Source organism: Alligator mississippiensis, chromosome 2 (genome assembly GCF_030867095.1).
Source record: "Alligator mississippiensis isolate rAllMis1 chromosome 2, rAllMis1, whole genome shotgun sequence".
NCBI classification, from domain to species: domain Eukaryota; kingdom Metazoa; phylum Chordata; order Crocodylia; family Alligatoridae; genus Alligator; species Alligator mississippiensis.
Window position 1 is genome coordinate 238,136,519 of NC_081825.1, and position 24,578 is coordinate 238,161,096.

General features: G+C 44.4%; 1 protein-coding gene across 3 annotated transcripts in view; it reads left to right on the forward strand.

Annotated features, from left to right (window-relative positions):
* The window catches only part of LOC102572385 (cytosolic phospholipase A2 epsilon), an 89,893-nt gene extending 72,407 nt beyond the window's left edge, over positions 1-17,486 (forward strand). For 2 of the 3 annotated variants that reach the window (XM_059722956.1, XM_006263375.4), the window contains 5 exons: positions 1,774-1,881; positions 9,297-9,488; positions 9,965-10,134; positions 14,694-14,880; positions 15,781-17,486. In XM_059722956.1, the coding sequence (XP_059578939.1) occupies positions 1,774-1,881; positions 9,297-9,488; positions 9,965-10,134; positions 14,694-14,880; positions 15,781-15,989 (866 nt within the window). In that variant the 3' untranslated portion in view covers positions 15,990-17,486. Of the gene's footprint in view, positions 1-1,773; positions 1,882-9,296; positions 9,489-9,964; positions 10,135-12,147; positions 12,246-14,693; positions 14,881-15,780 lie in introns of those variants that run through there. The other variant, XM_059722957.1, reaches the window with a different exon arrangement.
* The last annotated feature ends 7,092 nt before the right edge of the window (positions 17,487-24,578 follow it).

The window sequence follows — 24,578 nt, forward strand, 5'->3', positions numbered from 1 at the left end:
GGCGCCGCACTTCAGAAGGGATGTGAACAACATGGAGAGGGTCCAGAGGAGGGCCACTCGCATGATCAGGGAGGCAACAGAGCAGGCCCTACGAGGGGAGGCTAAGGGACCTGAACCTGTTCAGCCTCCACAAGAGAAGGCTGAGGGGGGATCTAGTGGCCATTTACAAACTAGTCAGAGGGGACCAGCAGGCACTGGGGGAGTCCCTGTTCCCCTGAGCACTACCAGGAGTGACTAGAAATAATGGTCACAAGCTAGCAGAGAGTAGATTCAGACTAGGTATCAGGAGGCGCTACTTCACTGTCAGGGCGGCTAGGATCTGGAACCAACTTCCAAGAGAAGTGGTGCTGGTGCTTAAAGACCTGGGGGTCTTTAAGAGGAGGCTAGATGAACACCTTGCTGGGGTCATTTGACCCCCAGTACTCTTTCCTGCCATGGCAGGGGGTCGGACTGGATGATCTACTCAAGTCCCTTCTGACCCTACCAACTATGAAACTGACCTCTGACTGGCAGCACGGAGACAAAAAACACTTTTCAAAATGTGTATATCTGGTTCCTTGGATGGGTCACTGGGACATGATGCTTCTTTATGTGAATTTAAATTGTCCTTGTATAACTGTAGTAGTTGTGTGCTTGGTTTCACTGTAGTAAGAAAATAGGCAGCCGATAATGTCAAATATAAAACAACTGCTAGATTCTATACCCTTTTATCAGAGCTGATTTGCACTGCTATTTGCTACCCTGTGGGCACGTTTATACATTCATTAATGTGCTATATTATGGTGCATTAGGTTTAGTACCTGTAATTACAGGTACTACCTTAATGTCCCATAATTGGCGCCACTGCGTATTAGTGCTTACGCACGCTTTTCTGGTGATGCTAATGCACAGTAGACTAATTCTACTGCGCATTAGCTTGGGTTTTTCCTGCCACACTAATGTGCAGTAGAATTAGTCTACTTTGCTCAAAGTGTCTCATGGGGCATACAAGATGCATCTACAAGTTTCTAATATTCTGTCATTTCCAGCATGGTCCTGTTGATAACTGCTCTGTAAAAAAGGGACAAAAGATAATTATATTTGTTACAAAGCACTTGACAATGCAGGAGATCATCTAGTCCTTCCTCCCCTTGCTTAAGGCAGTATCATTCCAGAATCATTGATTCCAGACAATGCTGACGCATATTGGCTTAATGTTTTCTTGTACCTCCATCTTATTTTGATTTGTGTCTGTCTGGTTGTTCCTTGGTTGTAAGCTCTTTGGAGCAGCTATCACCTTTCTGCTCAATGGTTGGGCAGCACTTAGCCAAATAGAGTCTTTGTCCATGACTAAGGCTGTTAGATGCTATTGTGATGGAAATAGTTATAATTTTCAGATGGACTTTGAAGAAGTTGCAAAGTTCAGGTGGGAAGGTATGTGAAACCTGCCACATTTCACTTGTTTAATAATTTAACATTTTCTTTGGTTCACATTACTTGGAATTACAGTTAAACTTTAAAAGTACAGCTGAGGTATTTGTAGCATAAATTCAAATAGACCCTGATTTTGTAAGCAACTTCACTGTAGAACTAGCAAGTGGGAATATCCAGGCTGGTGCAGTCAAAGATGTATGTGTTTGCACTTCTGAGGATGCATTTGGGAACTAGTTTGCAAGGACAATTATAAAAATTGGAAGGAAAGATTGAAGAGGAAAGACAAAAGACAGTTTTCAATTAAAAAGTTTCCATGATTTTCCAGAATTAGTTTCCACTGATTATTATTCCATTTTGCAGGCATGTGGAGTAGTATATTTTCTGTGGATGTGATGTATTTGTGGAATCTGACTGGTAATTCAGAGGACTTCTGGCACAAGTGGACTAAGGACAGAGTAAAAGACATTGGTGAGTTTGTTATTTTTTTTTCTCCCTAACTCTATTTTTAAACATTTTTTCATAATTGATGTTCCATGACAACCTGATCTACAAATACATCATACTCCTCTTTAAGCTTCAAAAAGAAAACCTTACTACGAAGAGGGAAGGCCAAAAAGAGAAAACAGAATCATATATGTTTGTGAGGTTGTGTGTACTTGAAATCTGCTCTGTGGGAAGACACAGGCCTTCAAGAAGCATAAGGAGACTTCTTGTCTTTGAAATAAAATGATTCAGATGATTCCTGTGGTCAGCTGGCAAAACCATATAAAAAATGAGATGGTCAGGAAAAAGATTTATATGAACACCACAATTGTTGCTTAGTAATGAGGAAACCCCCCCCCAGCTGTTTGTACATATTTGCCAAGTGAAGGATGACTGGCTACTAAAGATCATGCTCTTTGGTCTGGTAGAAGGCAGCAGGCCAACAGGCAGACCACACAGGAAGTGACGAGATGACATAATACAAATTTGGGAAAGGTTCTAAAGATACTATAAGCCCAAGCTCAAGATATCACCATGGAATAGAGGACAACATGAATAGTAGGGCTGTGTGAAATTTCACTGGCTGTTTTGTTTTGATACCGTTTTGACTCATTTCAAACTCAAAACAGCTAAATCAAATCGAAATGAAGGGCTTTGAAACAGCCTTGAAACAAAACGAGGCTAGTCAAAATGTTTTGAAAGTTTTGAAATGTTTTGAATTTTGAAGCAGGCAGCAGCCAGGTGGTGGGAGATGGGGGAGAACCAGGGCTGCATTCCCAGCAGCTCCGTAGCCCCATGTGGCTCAGCCAGGAGCGCAGCCCTGGCTTTCCCTACTTCCCATGGCAGGGCTGTGGGAAGCCGATCACAGCACAGGGGAAGGGAACTGAGCCCAGGCTCAGTTCTCATCCCCAGCGCTGCAGTCGGGCTGGGGAAGGGAATTGAGCCCAATCACTCAGTTCCCCTCCACAGCCCTACCATCGGGCTGGGGAAGGCAACTCAGCCCAGCTGAGCTGAGTTCACCTCCCCGACATTACAATTGATCAGGCTGGGAAAAGGAACTCAGCTCAGCTGAGTTCCTTTCTCTGGCCTAATGGTAGTGCTGGGGAAGGTAATTCAGTAGGGCTGTGTAAAATTTCGCAATTCTACTAGTTGGCTGGCAATTTCATTTCGACTAGTTTCGAGCTTGAAACAGCAAAATCAAAATGAAACAGAGAGCTTGGAAACAGCCTCAAAACGAAACAAGATAAGTTGACAAGTTTGGAAATTTTAAAAATGTTTCAAGTTTTGAAGCTTAAGCTGGGCTTGCCTGCAGGGAAACAGAAACTAAAGTAAAAAGAGAGAGGGGGAAGGGAGGGGAGGGAGTGCTCTCATTATTGACTGTGTAGCTGGCCAGTGACTGTCACCCTTCCCTGAGGTCCCTTTCAATCCCAGTGCTCTGGGGGAGGAATGGAAAAACTGCATAAAAGGCAGCATTGTTTGAACTACCTTGTTTTCTGCCTTGTGGTCAGTTACTGAGGTGTGTTGCAGTTTTGTCTGTCAGTAGCTAGAGGTGCAGGGCCTCAAAACCCAGACTCACCCTGCATCTACCTCTTTGACAGCTAGCAGGCTTTGTGGCCACCACAGGGCCTAGCAGGCCTGCAGTTTTCACCTCCCTGTGCCCCAAGACAGACACAAGCATCCATGACATGAGTTTTGTCTGTCAGCAGCCAAAGGTGCAGTGCCCCAGAACTGAGAAACCCCTGCACCTATCTCCTTGAAAACTGACATGCTTTGTGGCCTCAGCAGGGGCTAGCATGCCTGCAGCTTTCACCCTGCAGCGCCTTAACACACACAGTCACCCATGCCACAGGTTTTGCTTGTCCACAGCTTGAGGTGCAGTTTCCCACAAACTCCTGCACCCATCTCCTTGAAACTTGGAAGGCTGTGGTCTCAGCAGTGGCTAGCAAGCCTGCAGTTTTGACCCTGCTGTGGGTTAACACATATACGTGACATGAGTTTTGCTTTCAAGACTTTGAGGTGCAATTTCCCTGAAACTCCTGCACCTATCTCCTTGAAACTTGGCAGGCTTCTTGATCTCATAAGGGGCTTTCATTTCTGCAAGGTTCATCCAAATCAGGGCAGAAGTTATAGGCTGTTTTGAGTTTCCCCATTATAGCCTATGGGTGAAATGTCAAAACAGTGTCGAAACAGCGAAACTGTTTTGACAAAATGAAACGGAACAGAACAGCGGTTTCGAATTAAAACGAAATTTGAAACAAAACGCTGTTCCATTGAAACGAAACGCTGGTCGAAATGGAACAGTGCCATTTTACACAGCCCTAGAACTCAGCCCAGCTGGGCTGAGTTGCCTTCCCCAGCCAGATTGTTCGCAGCCCTGGGGAGGGGAACTGAGCGATCGGGTTCACTTCCCTTCCCAAGCTCTCTGGTCCCAAGTGGCAGCACCTGGCTTCCCTCCCTCATCTGGCAGGCATATCAGGGGTCTGCAACCCTGAGAGGACTGACGCAGCCCCTGCAGCCCTCCTGAGGGTTGTGGGCCTCTGATCTGCCTACCAGTTGAGAGAGGCTGTTTTGAGCTTCCCTATTATAGCCTATGGGTGAAATGTCAGAATAGTATCACTGTTTCGATGAAACAAAACAGAACAGCGGTTTTGAATCGAAAGAAATTCAAAATGAAATGCTGTTCCATCAAAACCTCAAAACTGAAGGTGAAACAGAACAGTGCCATTTTGCACAGCTCTAACAAATAGCTTGTATGTTGTTAGGCTAAGCGTCAGAAAAAGGAAGACGAGAAACTTTGCCTTGAGCAAGAAGGTAGGAAGCACATTATATACACACACACACACACACACACACACACACACACACACTTTTGAGAAAATGACTTGGAGACTGCTCAACAAATATACACATTTGTTGAGTAGTCTCAATGCTCAACACATATATATATCTGTATATATCTATTAGGGTTGTGTGAAATTTTGCCAGCTGTTTCATTTCAATGCTATTTAGACTTGTTACGAGCTTGCAACAGCAAAATTGAAACAAAATGAAGGACTTCGGAACAGCTTTGAAATGAAATGAGGGCAGTCAAAACATTTTGAAAGTTTTGAAACGTTTCAAGTTTTGAAGCTGAAGCTGGGCTTTCTTGCAGGGAAACAAAGTAAGGAGAGGGAGGGGGAAGAGTGGGGAAGGACTGTTCTGATTTTGACTGTGTAGCTGGCAGATGATCCCACATATGCTATCTGCCTGTGCTGCTGAGCCAAAACCAGCTGGGTCAAGGGAACAAAATGCATGAGCACCACAGGGATGCTGATGCATCTCCACAGGCACCACCCCCATGCCCTTGCTCCTCCCTGCCTGACACTAGTGGGAGTGTGCCCAAAAGGGAGTCCCCCTCTTGCTCCAAAGCCCTGTCCCTACAAAGCAGTGGCAGGCCACCCTGGAACAGTGCGGGAAAGATGGACAGAAAGCGGGGAGTGTTGCAAAGGCAAGCGAGATCACCCAGAGCACTGGGGAGATGCTTGCTGTGGATGGCCAGCCCTTCTCAGTTGAGCAGCCAGGGTTCAGGTGGCTTATGGCACTCATGGCCCCACCATACCAAGTGCCCACATGCACCACCTTCAGCAGGACGGTGGTGCCCTTCCTATATGAGGCATTCATACTTCAGGGAGGAGCTGCACAAGGCAAGTCCGAGGGTGGCCTTACACTTCACCTCAGGCATCTGGAGCAGCCAGGGTGAAGATCATGCATACCTCTCCCTCAGAGGGCACTGGTGTGACCAGTCAGGCCATCAGTGGGCTCTCTTTCAAGCTGAGGTGTTGGATGAGTCCCACACGGCAACAGAAATTATGGGGGCCATGAACCGGTTGGTGCAGGGATGGCTCATTGGGCAGAGTGAACTCACCCGCAGGTTCGCTGTCACCAACAATGGGGCCAATATGGTCAAGGAGGTCCATGATGCAAACTTTGTTGGCATCTGCTGTGTGGCACACAAGTTCCACCTCATTGTCAGGGACACCTTGGAATAGGACAGAGCTGTCGGTGACGGCGCCAGCACCACCTGCAAGCTCATTTTCAAATTCAGGAAGGTGGCAGGCTAGTTCCACCAGAGCATCAAGGGAAGCAAGATGCTGTAGGACAAACAAGCAGAGCTCAACATCCCGCAGCACAAAATCATGCAGAATGTAGAGACTCAGTGGAACTCCAAATACCTGATGGTTGAGAGGCTGGTGGAGCAACAGAAGGCCATCCATGAGATGGCCTTGCTCAAGGAGATTGGGATCAGTGGCCCCCTTAAGAGAGCTGAGTGGGGTACCATCTCCCAGATCTTGGCGGTCCTCAAGCCCTTCCTTGAGGCCACTGAGACCCTCAGTGCTGCCAATGCCCTCCTTAGCCAGATGATCCCCCTAGTGAGGGAACTGGAGAACCAAATGGAGAAATTCCAGGGGTTCAGTGTTCCTGGCTGAGGTAAGCTGCTGTCACCAGATGTGCAGGCACTGGTGAGGCAGCTGAAGGAGGAAATGGCTTGATCCCTTGCGGTCCAGTACAGTCCATGTGCTGGCCACCATGTGTGACCCGAGAGTGAAGGGGAGCGTATGCAGCAGCCACAGCCTGAATCAGTGGACGGAGGTGCTAGTGAAGAGAGTTAGGGGGGCAGAACGGCGGAGGTGGGGGGATGTGGAAGAGGGGGATCCACTATCCCATGCCAGCACACTATCCAACAGCCAGTCTCCTCCTCCATCACAGGTGCTGTCAATGTGGGCCAAGGGCCTGGCTTCCATGGTGGGATCCAGAGGCACCAGACCCCACCATCAGGCAGGTAGTGCTCAGGTATTGGTGGCTGCCTATCTTGCTGAGGATGTGGAGCCACTGCTGTGCGACCCCTTGGCCTACTGGGCAGCCGCAGCCAGCTGTGGCCGGATCTGGCCACAGTTGCCCGGGAACACCTGTCCTGTCCACCGACCAATTTTCCAAGTGAGAGGGTGTTCAGCATTGCTGGTGATGTAATTACACCCCACTGCACTTCCTTGGATCCTGGTTTGGTGAAGCAGGTGGTGTTCCTCAAGGTGTTCCTCCCACTGCTGGGGTTCCCCAAACTCCAGGTACAGATGGAATGAATGCCACCCTCCTCACTTCGTCCACACCTATTTCCTTTTTTCATTTTTTTAAAAACCATTTAATGCCCCGCTGTCAGAGCTGGAGGCGGCACTCACTGCATCACCAGCCAGCATGGGAGGAACATATTCTTGCTGAGCTCCCATGCCAGGACAAAGTTGGAGGTATGGACCAGGGTTATGGGGAAGGAGGAGGCCCCTGGTCCTGGGCATGACCCCTAAAACTGCACCGTCAGGCTCGGGAGGCTTGGTGGGACTGCTGGTGACACGGCAGCCCCAGGAAATGCCAGGACTGAGGATCTCCCTGGTGAAAGACAGATAGGAGGCACCATAACTGTCCAGCAGGTTGTAGTGTGTCAGCATTCTAATGTCTATATTGTGTCCATGAGTTTCTGTACCTAGGAGGTTGATGAAGTGCAGTTCATAGGCTTGTCTCTGAAAAGTGGTTTGTAAATTCCTTTTAAGGATCAGGCCTGAGAGATTGGAGACAGGTGGTGTTCTGTTCTTGTCTTTGATACATTTTTGGTGTGCGCTTACTTTGGTGAGCAGTTGTTGCTTGGTGTCTCCTATGTATTTTACATCAGGGCACTTGGTGTAGGAAGTTGGCTTCTGGTGATGAGGTTAGTGAGGTTCAGTGCTTGTTTGAATTTACAAACCACTTTTCACAGATAAGCCTATGAACTTCACTACACACTACAACCTGCCGGACAGCTGACTCCCCAGGTACCTCACCACTTTAACCTGTGCTGCTACATCCCCCTCCCTACCCCCCCACCCCAGACTGTCCCTCACCCCCTGATGCATCCATTTCCATTTTCACTGACTGGCTTTCTTGACTGCATTGCATGCCAGTCTCTGGCTTCTTTACTATCCCTTTCATCCAGGAACAGTACACAGACATAACAACTGCAGGTGCTTCCCTAAACCTGATGAGGGTTTTTTCAATCTGAAAGCTTCTAAGATATAGTTCACTAACTATTCAGTTGGTCTACTAGAAGATACCAGATTGACCCAAAGAACCTTGCCTGCCAGTGTCATGTTCTTAGACCAACACCCCTAGTACCTGTCCCTGGTCAGCTGACTGGAAGGACACAGGGTCCTGGGCACATCTAAGCCCCAGGGCTGGGGCTGGCAGGGAAAGTTCTCTGGCAGCTGCTGGAGAAGCTCCTGCAGGAAAGGAAAGAAATGCTCTGTGACAGTTTGGCTGCCTGAGATGCTGGTTGTGCTACTGTGCTGCTTACTTATCTGTTGTTATTTAAAGTGGTGGACCAGGATGAGGCTGTAGGTGGGGAGGAGACCTCACTGGGTAACACTACCGTGTTTGTGTACAGGCCCCAGCACCAGTGAGGGGTCATCTTAACATGCACACAAAGTCACACATGTCATGAGTTTTGCTTGTCAGTAGCTTGAGGTGGAGTTTCCCAGAAACCCCTGCACCTATCTCTTTGAAGCCTGGCAGGCTTCATGGCCTCAGCAGGGGCTAGCATGCATGCAGTTATCACTCCCCTGTGCCTTCACTTACAAGTGGCATGAGTTTTGCTCTGAACAGTTTGAGGTGCAGTTTCCCAGAAACCCCTGCACCTATCTCCTTTATCTTGACAGGCTTTGTGGCTTCAGCAGGGGCTACATTTCCTGCTGTTTTCATTCAAATCAGACAAGAAATGATAATGTTATAGGCAGTTTCATGATTCCCCATTATAGCCTATGGGTAAAATGTCGAAACAGTGAAACAGTTTCGATGAAACAGAACAGTGCTCCAAAATGAAACTAGACTCAGAACAAAACATTGTTCCATCAAAATGCTGAAATGGAAGTTGAAATGAAACAGTGCTGTTTCGCACAGCCCTAATATCTCTATATATAGATACATAGCTATCTATTTATAATTTGTTGTTTATTAAGCAATCTCCAAGTCATTGTCTCAAAAATCCTGAAGTCAGCATGGCCTTTGTAGATGGCCCATGACTCTACATGCTCTCTCCTGCCCTGTATGGCAAATTATCAGTGGCAAGGTAGCATTCTGGGAAATTCTGAGATGTTAGACTTTGATGATGATCTTAATGTTCTGTTTTGTGAGGTTGTTTACTATTTTATTTTTATTTTGGAGTTTGTGGTCATCCAGCCTTAAGTGCATATAGGTATCCTTTATTTACATTTTGGAGGAGACCATAAGTTCAGATCATTAGAAACTGTATGATTATTTTGTTTATTTAATTTATTGCTGTAGAGAACAACCAAAAGTGAATTTAGATTAAAATAGAATTTCCATGCTGCTTCCTCCTGCAGAAGAAGATCCTGTTCCATCTACCAACCCTCATGAGCTGGAGACGCGTCTGTTTACTTCTGCAGGCCCCCTGTCTGATACCCTCCGAGATGTCTTAACTGGGCGCCCAACAGTTGCAGAATACCCAAATTTCCTAAGGGGATTCCAGATGGACAAAGATTACTTGGCAAATGAACAATTTTCTACATGGAAAGGTACAGTAATAAAGCATTATTTTTGGTAGCATACTTTGAGGTAATGTGGGTTTGGAGATCTGTATGATGTAGAGGAGAAGATGTTAATTTCTTTTTCTACCTCCCCTTACACACATCATCATTTATGCTTATTTTGGACTGTATGGGGCTAGAATAATTTTAGTGGATTTCATTTTGGTCAGGCTGCATATTGCCAAGCAAAAGAGCCTCAGGGTGGAGGAGGGCCAAGATGGGAAGACAGGGGAAAATCCTCTTTGAAACTGAAACAGTGTGAGAAGTTCAGGAAGGGAAAGTATATAAACAACTGTGGTGTCATTTATTTCTTTAAGTTAAGACTGACAAATGTTGTGTTAATAAATGAAGGAAAGAAAGGGGTGGGAGCAGAATTCCTTTTTTCTCCCTGATCCTTTCCTTTTATTAGGGATTAAGCCAAATTGCTTATGCAGTAGTTATAATGGGAAACATTTCCATTTCAGACACTGTATTAGACTGCTACCCAAACAAACTGATGGAAACAGCAGAGAATACACTTTCACTGGTAGATACTGGATTTTTCATCAATAACAGTTATCCCCCACTTCTGAGATCACAGAGGAAAGTGGATGTAATCCTGCATTTAAGTTACAATGGAGGATCACAGACACTGGTGAGTGTGATCTAGTTATCCTTTAGGGGTTTTTTTTTTTCCATTTTGGCCTTTTCTCTTTAACCCTTTAGGATTTAGCAGTCAAAACTATTGACTCCTCACTATTGGAAGAAGAAACTGATACCAGAAAAATGAACATGAGTCTTATTTTCATCAGCCTGATTCCTTGTTTCAGCAATGGTGACCTACAATTTTTATTTAATTAAGCTATCTGTGTTTCTTACTCTTTATTAAAATTCTCCAAACTGACAATGGATCATCTGATAAGAAGAAATCTATAGTCAGTACAGTTTGCAACATACACAATGAAGGTATTTTAGGAATAAAATGAATTCTAGCAATGATGGAAGTGGTATAATTGTCAGTTATAGTAAAAAGAGGCAGAAGTGGTCAATACATATTTCTGTTCTGCATTTAGGAAAGCTCCAGATAATATACTTTTATCATACCAGTGATGATGAAATAATTTCTATTCTAAATGTAGCTAAGAACTTTCTTAAGAGAAAGTTAGATTTTAAAATTATCAAGCCTGGAATTTTAAAAGAACTTGCTGAGGATTTCTTTGGAGTTCTGATATTGATATTCAATATATTTTGGAATACATGAAGAACTTCCAGAGCACTGAAGAAAGCTAATGTTATGTTATTATTTTAAGAGTACATGTGGAATAATCTGGGGAAATATAAACCTATCAGTCTGATTTCTTCCTGGTCAAAATAATGAAACAGCTGACAGAGTAATTGATTTAAAAGGGAATTTGAAACAGAGAAATATGCTTACTATTAATAAACATGGATTCTTAGTAAACAGATCTTGTCAAACCAACTTTATATCTTGATGAGATGATAAATTTAGTTGATATAGCAAAGAGTCGGATGTACTGTGCTTAAATTTCTGTAAAGTATTTGACTTGGTGCCATTTGAAATTTTGATTAAGAAACTAGAACAAAATCATACATTAAATAGATGTATTTGGCATATGTTAAATAGCTTTAAACATCAAAATGTAACTACATGCAAATTAATCATCACGTCTCATGAGGTTTCAAGAAGGGTCTCCACTGAAGTTGGGTCTTTGCTCTGTCAGCATGGCAAAAGGAAACAACCATAACTGGTACAGTTTGCAGGTGACAAAGATGGGGGAGTAGTAAATTAATAAAATAAGACACTGATCTGGTTGCTTGATAAACTGAGGAAAAGCTACAGTATGTTTTTCAATATAGCCAAGTGTAAGATCATGTATGTAGGATATAGGCCATACTGAGAGGATAGGGTTGCTATCCTGGGCAATATGACTGAGGAAAGCACTCCTAGACCCCGGTGGGTAATCAGCAAAACATGAGCTCCCTGTGTGATGCTTCAGTTAAAAGAAATAATATGATTATTAGCAATGTATAAACAGGGGAATTCGGGGTAGAGGGAAAGATGTTATATTGTGCCAACTCTGCAGTCCCAGAAACTGGCACAAGAAGCAAGGGGGAGTTCTCACTTTTATATAGAAAATCATAGGGATTAGAGTCACACACCAATGGGCCAAAGGGGGAGGGAACAGGTAAAAGGTAAAGAAACATCACCACTGTGGTAACATATACTCAGGACCTTAATTTCCCCCCACACCTCTGAAAGTGTCCTCAAACAAGCCTTGAGACCCTAGAGCACTCAAACAGCAGCCTGCAACTGTCTCCAAGTCTGAGTCTGGCTCCTTCAGTCCACAGTCCTAGCTGATCTAGCTGGTGAGATCTCCAGCTCCACTCTGTCCTCCTTTCTCTCTGTAGAGCTGACTACGTTCCTCATGCACATTACTGTGTCTTCTCCTTACTCCAGCCTCAAGCTTCCTTTTCCTTTTCTCCCCTTGCCACCCAGCCTGTGGAGGTTTCTGGAAGTTAGTCCAAATGAATAGTCAGCACAGCTCTGCAGACTGCCCCTGATTCCTCCTGCTCGTACACGTTAGTCACGTCACAATGTTACTTTTGTATTTGGCGCTAATGCCATTATTCCTGGAACCCTATCCAGTTCTGGTCTCCACACTTCAAGAAGAGTATTGGAAGATCAGAGGAGGATTTCCAGAAGAGTCATAAGAACCATTAAAGCATCGGGAAGCATATTCCATGGTAAGAGAGGAACTTATTCTATTTAACTGATCAAAGAGTGGGTTAGGGGGGGGTGACTTGTTCAAAGGGCTAGATTCATAGAGTCATTTAGACATTTAACTGCCACCTCAGGACCATAAATCCATAATTTAGATCCTTAAACCCCCTGCCTCACCCTGAAGTTACTGAATTCCCTCAGCTCCTAAGTAGCCATTAGTCTCCGAATTCCTAAATTTCTGCCACTGCATATACACAAAACCACCTCATTTTTGATAGTTTTGAGCACCTAAGACCAGTGGGGTCCAACCTTTTTGGCAGGTGTGCCACAAACTGAGCCTGTTCCTTCCCCAGGTGCCGCTCTGATCCTCTTCCCTTGCTTGATCTGCTGCTCTGCTTTCTGCTTGCTGTCCTGGGCTCCCTACCTCATCTGCTGTTCTATTGCTGCTCCCTGTTCTCTCTCTCCTACGCTGCCTGCCCTCCTCCCCAGTAGCCACTTCTGTCTTAGTCATACTAAAAATCACATAATTGGTATCTCTTCTCCTATTATACCCCAGGGACATAGTCTGCTAGGTGTGCCCCAACTCTAAATCTCTTTAAGGATTATGCATAAGCATCATATCATCTTTAGGCTTGAAACAACAATTAATTCAGAGAAATTTTTAAACCTGTATTATGTGAGAAATTATATTAATTTATAAAAATAGTCCAGTTTGAATCTATAATATTCAAACACATTTTCTTATGATATTTTATCAAGATATTTTCAGTATTCTTCAGTCATTTTTAATAAACTTAAGAAAAGTAATTGTCAGGAACAGAACAAGAGCAAGTAGTTATGAGAGCTCATTGTAATTTTGTGTGCAGAAAGCTTTTCTGATGAAAAGTAAAGTTTGTTTTAAATAGAACATTTTATAGAAATGGGATTTTTTATTTTTATTTATTTATTTATTTATTTGGAATTTCCTTCATGAAATATCAGGGAAAAATTATTTTCAAACATTTTGAAATGTTTATAACACCATTTCATATTTCATTTCAACATATATTTTATTACTTTTGCTTTTTTATTTAACAACCTATAAAACAGAATTTTATATCAAAATGTCAGTTCAAAATGATTTTGGACTTAAAATATCTGTCTTTTGTATTTTGGAGATGGGATATCTAACAACATTTTAGATGTAACTGAAAAAATTTTGAAATGTCAGTTCAAAACAAAATGTTCATGTTGAATCAATTTGAAGCTTAGTATAGGAAGACAGAATATATTTGACCAAAAAATTCAAATGACTTTTGTTCAGGACTGCTTATGGGAAAAACTTTTTGGCCAGTTCTAGTAGCTACAGGATTCAACATAAGCACTACAGCACAACATAAGTACTTTCTTAGCTGTGCCTTCCTTGTTGATTAAATTATTTGTGGTTTGATTGCATGGGGTTTGGTGGCCTATGGGATAATTCATTACCTTTGGATTCAACTTTCTATGAAGTCTCTTAGTAATCAATTTGGTGTGTTATAAGTAATGCTGATGATGAATTATCTAGTGATTTAAGGCTCTAGCCCAGGACTTGAGAGACCTAACTAAGGTCCCTGCTCTACCACATACTTCCTATGTGATGTTTGGAAAGTAATTTAAACAGTCTGTGCCTCCATTTCCCGTCTATGAAAATGGGTATAACAGCATTGACCTCTACCACAGGGGTCTTATGAAGACAAATAAAGTGAAGACTCTGAGGTGCTCTACACTGCTGGATGCCAGATAAATACCTTAGATAGATACTTCCTACTTTTCTCTCTCTTGCCTTCTCTTAAAATCTGCTTATGGAATTCTTTTACTAGTATTTTAAAATTAATACTATAGGACACTTTTACATATGCTGTGGTGGGGGGGGGAAGGGCAGTGCTTTAATTTGAGTAGCTCCAAGAGCTGCTCTAATTAAAGTGCTGCAGCATCTCATGTATCAGTATCCCCGTGCTTGAAAATGGTGGTGGGGGCACTTGAACTGAAGCTTGTTCAATTAATTGAGTTTTCTCTGACGTGCTGCAATTACAGCAGGTTGCTGCAGCCTCTGCGCTCATGGACAGGCATCCATACTTTTCAGCTGTCTCTGCAGTGTATACTACTGCAACCTACCATAGTACAACAGACCTCCTATACCCTTGTTATGGGATAAAACTTGCCAAAACCTGGTGCTAATCTGAGAGCAGCTGTGAAAAGGGTTAACATTGTACTGTGGCCCCTTCTGCTTCCTGGCAGGGACTGCTAAGCTGCAGCCATCTTGTATCACAGTGTCTTCATGAAGAAGCCATCTCTTGGCCATGAATCCAGAAATTATATCACTGGTGACTAAAACTTCATGTGTTCCTATAACAAACCCACTGCAAAACCCTAGATATATAGCATTAACTTTGTGATGATTATTTTTCCCTCTTCTTTGAGTTTTAATTTTTTGTTCTGTGGTGATTCAGCCTTTGGAGCAGGTGGGGAAGTATACGACAGAGCAAGGAATCCCATTCCCTAAAATCAGGATGACTGAGGAAGACAAAAAAACCCTAAAGGAGTGCTATGTTTTTGAAGATGCTGAGAATCCAAGAGCTCCTATAGTCCTTTTTTTCCCATTAGTAAATGACACCTACAAAAACTACAAAGCTCCTGGTAAGTTATCAGCAGTTAGTGACTTTACTAAAAATGCATCTTGACCAGCTTGCCCTGTCCATTTTACATCTGCTGGCTCTGTCTCATATCCTCCTTCCGTTTTTAATAAAATAACCCTCTACGTCAATACCGCTCAGCTATTATAGAGCAAAGGGCCCATTCAAGACTAGACATTTACTTCTCTCTCAAAAATGTGCTATAATCTTTTGATCTGCATATGTAAATTCTGCAATTAAAAATGCAAAAATCTTAAATGGAGGATATGAGAAATATTTTATGGCTAAAGCAAAGGGCTCAGAATCATTACTAGCTTCATCATACAGTTAGTCATTTGTTGTGCTCCTCTTTGTTCACGCGTCAAAAGGTCAGCTTCACAGATTTGGCTTTTGAAGAATTGGAGAGCTTTGATTGCAATGTAAACTGCTTCCTCACAAATGGCTGATCATTTTTCCTTTCCGTATGATTGGTCTTTTAGTAACTAGCCATTATTTGATCTATTACAGTAAATTTGGGGCCTGCCACTTTCCTTAATTCATCCCTTTCTCAGTACTCATTTTTTTACTTGCTTACCACCATTGAGGCATCTTCCTTTTTTTGGCTTGAGAAACAGATGCATGATGTTAGCCCAAGTCCTGGTATGCAAAATAACACTTCTGTTAAGTGATGAATGTTCTTCTACCTTGTGACTGTATCAGATACCTTGTTTTCGTAGGTTGTGGAGACTGTAGAATTCGATTTTGCTAGAGATACTTGTACTTCCCTATGGCAATTAACACTTTGAACTATCTCACTAGAGAAAAATCTGCCTTTCCGGGCTATCATTGCCTAATTGATTGATGAAAGCCCCAGACTACTGTAATATCTTTCTGGTGAAACTTACTGCACTTTTTTTCGCTGTAGGTGTGGAACATACTCCCACAGAGATGGAAAAGGGCAAAATTGATGTCTCCACTTTCCATTCCCCATATAGTACAAGGGAGGTCTCATTCAGTGAAGAGAGTTTTGACAATTTGGTGAAACTAACTGACTACAATATCCTGAATAATGAAAACTTGATTGTTCAGGCCTTACGTGCAGCAGTGGAACGGAGGAAACAGCAGAAGGAATAGTTATAGTTGCCTCCTGGATGATATTTTTTATGTCTTATGCTATTTAGTGAGATCAAAGCTTTAGAATGGTTTGCCAACAGTATTTACAGTATTTCACAAGACCTTAGTAGATCCTTCATCTCAATTATATGACTATTCAAATAACCAAGAGTTCACTATAACACGCGACACCCAAGGTTTTACAGACAATTTCAACTAAACAAAAGGAATATCAGAAGAACTATAGTTAAATGCACACACACAGAAACAAGAAAGTATTCCAATAATCTTTTAAAATTTGAATAATTTTGATTTTTTTTATCAACAAGAATAATTCTTAAAATAAAGTCTCTCTATTTTTAAGGTAATCTATTTTATTGGCCCTGTTTCATGATTGTGGACATGAAGGAGAGTCTCTTATTTCAGACCTGATTATCTGTCTGTTGCCTTGTTTATTGTTGTACTTAGCAGTCTGATTTGTTGGCTCACTGGCATCCTTATTAACAAGATCTAAAGTCTACATTATCTCTAAACATCATAAACGAATTAATTAATCTTTGTTTCCATTCATATTTACATAATTAAAAGTGCTCTTCCCAATATATCTTTTCATAGGGTGCCATCTACCAAACATCCTGTGGATTGTTAGGAATGCACAATTATGACAGTAATTTTCAGCATAGCTGAATTATATCTCATTTGGTTGACTCAAATATTGGTTGCAAAATATGGCTTCCAAGGTTTCAGGTTACCTTCCCCCAATTAGTGACTCATTCCTTCTCCCCTTTTCTGACAAGGCTGCCTAGTGACATACCATAAACTGCCCCTTCATGTAACCTCTCCTGGAGCTGTATTGGACTCCCCAATCTTCAGGAGGTTACAAGGTTCTTACCCCTGTCATAAAACATCATCCAGTGGTTTACCATGACTGGTTCTCTTCTTCAGCAATCCTTGAAATGTGGGGAGCTGAAAGATATATCTACAAATATCCTTCTATAGTCCTGTAGCAACTAAACCATGAGTTACTTTAGCTTCCAAAGGCAACTGTTGACTGAGGTGTTCATGAAACTTTGCTTTGATTTTCTAAATATGACTGATAGAGGGTTTTAGCTGTTGCTCCATATTTCAATCCTAAAGCCATTGAGACAGACCTCACAGTGAGAATGGAAGTTTTTTTCCACCTCATGGACAAGCAGAATGAACATACTATTTCTAGCCCAGAAAAAAACCTCTATGGCCATCAGTAGGATCCTAATTCAAATTTGTTCCCTTAAGAAATCTCCCTCCTCCCCCCCCCCCCCAAAAAAAAACACACAAAAAAAACCAAACCAAAAACAAAACAGTTAACAGGGGAACAGTTGCATACAGCAAATTTAAGATTGGTTGGAGAGGAGGGGCAGGCCGTACTTTTCACCCAACTTTTCATTGTTGTGTTTATGCTGTGACTATAGATTTGAAAGAGATTGTGCCATCTTATTTTCTATGTACTACATATATAAATTAAAAGTATTCTCTTTATCTGCTACTGGCTGTTGTAAACAGCCAAAATTGTGTGTTTCAGTTTTGATGCAGAAGGCAATCACCCTCTTATAGATGTCCCTCTTCACTTTGGAAATGTATATTCCTGAATTGGAAACTAAACTCACTAGGTCTGAAACTCTATAGTATTCTTTGTATGACATCTGCACTATCTACCATATGCAGAATGATTCAGGTCTGCAGCAATTTCAGTGAAGCTGGCAGAATGCAGTTCATGTATTACTTTATCATGTTGTGAGTCTCATGCTCTTTACATTATTAATTACTGTTATGCAGAGAGATTTAAAATATTAAACAATGTTTATAGCTAAAAAAGCAGATGAGTAAGTTGCCATTTCACAAAAGGAAATAAAACAAAAAATGGTACAATATTGATATCAGTTGGGGACCTTAGTTAACCTTTTATTATAGAACAGTAAGGAATAATAATTACAAAAATCATAAATAACCTGTGGGACTTAGTATGCTACAAACTGTATACATATTGGGATGCTAACCTCATCCAGCTTTAGCAATTTGCAGGGTTTATGGTTCTGAGCCAGCCCAGGCAGACTGCTTTGGTACATGAGGGAAGAATATAAGAGCATTGTTTGGGCACGCAGGGATGAAGTCAGGAAGATGAAAGCACAATTGGAGTGGCAGAGAGCAAGGGATATGAAGGTTAACAAGAAGTGTTTTTATAAGTACATTGGTAGCAAGAGCAGGATCAGGGAAAGTGTGGGTCTCTTTACTGAATGGGGGAGGCAACCCTGTGACAGAGGATGCAGAAAAGGCTTAAGTGCTTGTTGCCTTTTTTTGCCTTAGTCTTCAGAAACCCAGTCAGCTCCCAGACTACTACACTGGGCAGTGCAGTTTGGTGGGGAGGCAAGCAGCCCTCAGTAGTGAAAGAACAGGTTAGGGACTACTTAGAAAAGTTGGACGTCTGCAAGTCCATTGGGCTGGATGGGACGCACCCAAGGGGTGTGTCCAGATAAATGCACATGTGCCTCTTGCCCCGTCTCAAACCCCTTTGAGACAGGGCAAGAGGCATATGTGGGAATAAAAAAATGTTTCCTGCACTGCAAACTTGCAACACGGGGAGAAAATTAGACCCCTGGATATCCAGGTCTAAAAAAATGGAGTTTAAAAAAGCAGGACAGGCAACCGGAGGCTGGGTCCTCCACAGAGGACCTCTGGCTGCCAGAGCATCTCTGTGGTTGGCCCATTGCCCTGGTTGGCCTCGTGCTCCTCGCCCTTGTTGGCCCCTCACCCTGGTGCTGAAACACATGGCCTGCCAGGCCGTGTGCTGCAGCACCAGGTCTCCAGTGCAAGTAAGTAAGGGGTCGGGGGGTGCAGCTGGAGGATGAGGGAGGGGACTATGGGGGGGGACCCCCGCTGGCCCTCCCCACTCCCCCAGCCCCCACCCAGCCCTGCCCTGCCTGGCTCCACCCCCTCCTGCCCCTCAAGTTCCCCTGATCCCTGCTCTGCCCAGCCCCACCCCATCTGCCCCCAAGCCTCCCCGATCACTTCCCTGCCCATCCCCACACTCCACCTGCCCCCCAAGACCCTCCAATCCCTGCTCTGCCCTGCCCCCCCACCCCAGCATCCCCACAGGATAAAAAGACAACCTCCCCAGCACTTACCGGCAGTTGTAGCTGCTGTCTGTATCACTGGGGCCCCACCTGCACAGCACAGGGCAGAGGGACAGCCCCAGCAACCCCAGCCTGGGCCCTCCTGCCTCCCACTGCCCTGTGCTGCCTAGGGTGGGGCTCTGCCAGGGGGCCCTGGAGACCTGCCAGCCCCTGCTTCTAGGGGAAGTACAGGTTTTTTCCCCTCCCTTTTTTTCTTTTTCTTTTTAAAGTGATGGTACCTGGGGTTGGGGGGGAAGCCTTGGGGGGTGGGACTGGGTGGGGCAGCCATTGCAGGGGTCTGAGGGAGTGGGAGGTGGGGCTGGTTGGGGCAGCCATCAGGGGAGCTGCAGCAGCTGGCAGGTGATATGGCCAGGTGGGGTAGGAATTGGGGGGCTGGGTTGGGGCATATGGGCCTTGTAGGGGAGGTAGCCCCTGCAGTGGCCATTTGGCCCCTGTTGGGGGGCTGTAACCCCTGTGTGGGGGCCGTAGACCCTGTGGGAGGGCAGAAAAATATATATTAATGTGTTTATGAATTCATGAAACAAGTATTTAGAGTTCACTTTATTATTATGATAAGAGACACTGGTAGGCTTCCACATTGCTTTAACATTGTAGATATATCAATAAAACATTGTCCAACTGATCGCTGTCTCTATCTCACTCTCCTTGTCTCTCCTTATAGTGGTCTTTTGTTTTACTTGTGGAGGAACATGGACTTTGGGGGATTTTACAGTGACTTTGGGGTTTTTTTTTTATCAGGGATATTTCAGTTTTCCAATAGGGAACACCAGAATTCCTCCTAGGGAAGCCAGTGGCAGAACCCTGTCTGTTCAGAGCTGGTACCTTGGACCCAGCTGGCTGTGGCTGACCTCCTGGCCTGATGGGGCCAGGACGACATGCTTTGACAGTTCAAAGCAGGCCACCACACCCAGAACATCTTCCAGGTGATAGCTGCCCAGATGGCTGGGCAAGGGGCGCACATGATAGTAGTGACATAGAGGCCAACTCTGCAGCCACAGCCCACTGGCAGCTGGCCCAGAGGGGGAGATGCCTCTACTGGCTGTGCAGTCCTCATCTGGGTCTGGCAGATATGCAGCAGGTCACAGCCAGGCAGCAGCCCTCACTTTCAGACTGCTGCAGTGGGTAAAGGGTGCAGGGAACAGTCAGGGCTGCTTCAGCAGTCTAGCTGGCATAAGGGATAGTGTCCCCAGGTACCAACTGGCTGGGCCCCAGAAGCTCCTGAGAGCACCCTGAGTTACTTGCCAGGCTGGCTTTTTATACTGCTGGGGACAGCACAGGTGCTAGCCCTGGGCTCTAGCTCCCCCTGGCTGCAGATCTGGGAGGAGGCAGGCGGGGTTATTTTGCCCCAAGTGACACAATTTGCTCCATAACAAAGTGCATGTCCAAGCATGTGTGCTGAGGCAAAAAGCCCCAGCTCAAATTTGGACCGCTTCTATTTGAGCTGCTGCAAGCGCACACGCTTGCATGTGCGTTTGCGCCCAAAGGTGCTGAGGGAATTGGCTGCTGTGATTGCAGAGCCATTGGTGATCATCTTTGAAAACTTATGGCAATCAGGAGAGGTCCCAGATGATTGGAGAAAGGCAAACATAGCGTACATATTTAAGAAAGGCAAAACGGAGGATCCAAGGAACTACAGACCAGTCAGCTTCACCTCAGTCCCTGGAAAAATCATGGAACAGATCCTCAAGGAATCCATTTCTAAGAACTTGGAGGAGAAAAAGGTAATTGGGAACAGTTAGCATGGATTCACCAGGGGCAAGTCATGCCTGACCAACCTGATTGCCTTTTATGATGAGATGACTGGCTGTGGATGCGGGGAGAGCGATGGATGCAGTATACTTTGATTTTAGCAAGACTTTTGATATGGCCTCCCACAGCATACTCCCAGGCAAACTAAAGAAGTATGGGCTGGATGAATGGATTGTAAGGTGGATAGAATACTGGCTGTAGCATTGGGCTCAGAGGGTAGTAGTCAATGGCTTGATGTCTAGTTGGCAGCCAGTATCAAGTGGAGTGCCCCAGGGGTTGGTCCGCGGGCTGGTTTTGTTCAATGCATATTTCATAGGCATTAGGGCTAGAGGAACCTTGCAAGATTATCCGGTCCAGCCCCCTACCCAAGGGGCAGGAAGCCAGGATCAGATCACTCCAGCAAGATAAGCATCCAAGTGTTTCTTAGAGGTATCCAGAGTAGGTGTTTTGCACCATTTCTGGGGGTAGTTTATTCCAGGCTCTGGAGACTCGGACAGTAAAGAAGTTTTTCATTACGTCCAGTCTAAAATGGTCTTCCAGCAGTTTGTGACCATTAGACCTTGTCTTCCCTTGGGATGTCCCAGTTGGACAGACATTCTCCTAGTCCCTGATGTCTTCACCAATGACCTGGAAAATAGCATAGAGTGCACCTTCAGCAAGTTTGCAGATGGCACCAAGCTGTGGGGAGTAGTAGATATGCTGGAGGGTAGGTCTAAGGTTCAGAATGATCTGGACAAATTGGAGGATTGGGCCAAAAGGAGTCTCATGAGGTTCAACAAGGACAAGTGTAAAGTCCTGCACTTAGGACGGAACAATCCCATGTACCAGTACAGGCTGGGGGCTGACTGGCTGGGCAGCAACTCTGCAGAAAATTACCTGGAGGTTACAGTGGACAGTAAGCTGAATATGAGCCAACAGTGTGCCCTTGTTGCCAAGAAGACTAATTGGACTATGTCGATAGGTGTGTTGCCAGTAGGCCAAGGGAAGTAATTATGCCCCTCTATTCAGCACTGGTATGGCCACATCTTGAATACTGTGTTCAGTTTTGCTCCCCCGCCCCGAAAGGATGTGGACAAGTTGGAGAGAGTCCAGTGGAGGGCAATAAAAATGTTGAGGGGGACATGAATTATGAGGAAAGACTGAGGGAAATGAGCTTATTTAGTCTGCAGAAATGAAGACTGAGGGGCAATTTAATCATAGCCTTCAGTGACCTGATGCATGGTTTGTAAGAGGATGGAGCTAGACTGTTATCAGTGTTGGCAGATGACAGAACAAGGAGCAACGGTCTCAAGTTGTAGCAAGGGAAGTTTAGGTTAGATATTAGGAAGAATTTTCTCACTAGGATAGTAGTAAAACACTGGAACAGGTTACCCAGAGAGGTAGTGGAAGCTCCATCCTTGGAGGTTTTCAAAATCTGGCTAAACAATGCTTTGGCTGGGATGATCTAGTTGGGGTTGGTCCTGCTTTGAGCAGGGAGTGGAACTAGATGACCTCCTGAGGCCTCTTCCAACTCTAACTTTCTATGATTCTATAATTCTGCTTTGTGGTGAATTCTGAAATATTTGTTTTTCTTCTCTATTGGATAGAATCCAAATTAGAAAACATCAAAACCTCCTGTCAAAATTGAAATGCTATTTTTGTTTGCCATCCAAAGCTATTTTAGATCCAGCCCATTGTCTGGGATGTGTCTAACAACCCTGATCTATAGCAGTGGAACTCAACCTTTTAGTGCAGTGAGCCACGTGCTTGTGAACCACTTGAAACAAAACAATTTATGTTCTCATTCTTTTCCAAGTTACAAATAAATCCAAGTCAGGAAATCCAGCACTACTTACAAGTCAGTGTTTACTAGGGGCATACAAAGTGGGCTCTATTTGATTCAGATTCAGCCCAAATTGGGGACAGTGATTCGATTCATTGATTTGGATCACTGTCTATGATTTGATTCGGCCAAATCTGAATCTGAAGATTCAATGCTGATACAGAGAAACAGCGATTCGGCCATAGACACAGCTTTAATAGTTTTTTCTACATACCTCGAGGTACCAGCATGGCTTGTGAACATTGTGATGCTGGGGCGCATGGAGTGTCCCACAGTAGTGCGAGAAGCGTGGGGGGGGGGAGGGGGGCTCTATATGCTGGAAGTGTACTGGAAGTACTTTTGGTTCACTTCTGGGTCCGCTGGGGAGTACGCGGGGAGGGGCCCCCTATGTACCCCTGGCTTGGCAATCGGCCACAGGGTGGGCCCTGGGTGCTCCCCCAGACCCAGGAGGGACCAGTTCCCAAGCTGAGGGGGCCCCAGGGGCACCCCCCACATGCTCCCCAGCAGACCTGGAAGTGGACCAGAAGTGCTTCTGGTCCACTTCTGGGTCTGCTGCCAAGTGCGCTGGGGGCCCCCCTGTGCTTCTGTGGGACATTCCATGCACCCAGCTGTCTCAACCACCAGTGAAGGGTTCAGGATTGATTGAGAGTGTGGTCAGGAGGTAGAAAGGTAAGAAAGGTTTATTGACTTAACAAAAACACAACTATGCATAGTAACAAGACAAACAATGACATACAAGAATAATTCACATCGGCAACTTATTGGCAGTCCCCTCTGATGCCTGATGCACGACAAGTTTCTTTTTCCACAAATCTCAGCGAAGTCAGGCATCCCTGATCAGCACTGTCCAAGAAGTACTGGGAAGAACCCTGGTACTTAGTCCTTAGGCTCCTTGAGTTCCACGGACTCACTGATCCAGATCAGCAGCTAATTAATCCTTTTCACAGAGCTGTATATTCCTTCTGAATGATTTCCAGATGTTTCAGCCAATTTATAACTGCTGAACTGTGCTGATAACTTACAGCCATTCAGATTCTTTTTACTTCAACTGTCCTTAGACTGTCCAATAGCAGTACAAGCCTTGCATTCTTTTGATAAGGTTAATTTTAACTATGCCACAGGGCCTTACTACTTTAAGGCTTTGCTAAATTTACTAGGCCTTACTTTATACAAGGCCTTTCTATATCTTAAACTTTAATTAGGCTCTTAGCAACAACATGTAGGAAGAACTTCTTCACAGTTAGAGTGGCCAAGGTCTGGAATGGGCTCCCAAGGGAGGTGGTGCTCTCCCCTACCCTGGGGGTCTTCAAGAGGAGGTTGGATATGCATCTAGCTGGGGTCATCTAGACCCAGCACTCTTTCCTGCCTATGCAGGGGGTCGGACTTGATGATCTATTGAGGTCCCTTCCGACCCTAACATCTATGAATCTATGTAGCTTAATATCTAGATAAATGATAGAAAAACTCTTGGTCTAATCTTCATAGAGCCTTCAGTAAGCACCTTTATCACACAGACATAATTTCAGCTGTCACACCAGCATCACAGCAGTCATGAACTACCTGCTACCTAGAGGTATATAGAGAAAACATTTAAAGCTGTATCTATGTCTGAATTGCCGAATCTCTCCGAATTGATTTGGAGGGTTCCAAATCAATTTGGAGAGATTAAAGGGTCCTCCAATTCAATTCGGATTCAGAGATTCAGCCATCAAATCGGGCTGAATCTCCGCCAAATCAAATCAGAGACCAACTCTTTTCACAGCCCTAGTAACTAGAGATCTACCTCAGGGAGTTACCAGCTGTGTCTGCACAAGATGCTGATTGTGCAGTAGTCCATGACTTCTGTGCAGTAGTGTTGCATGGCAGGAA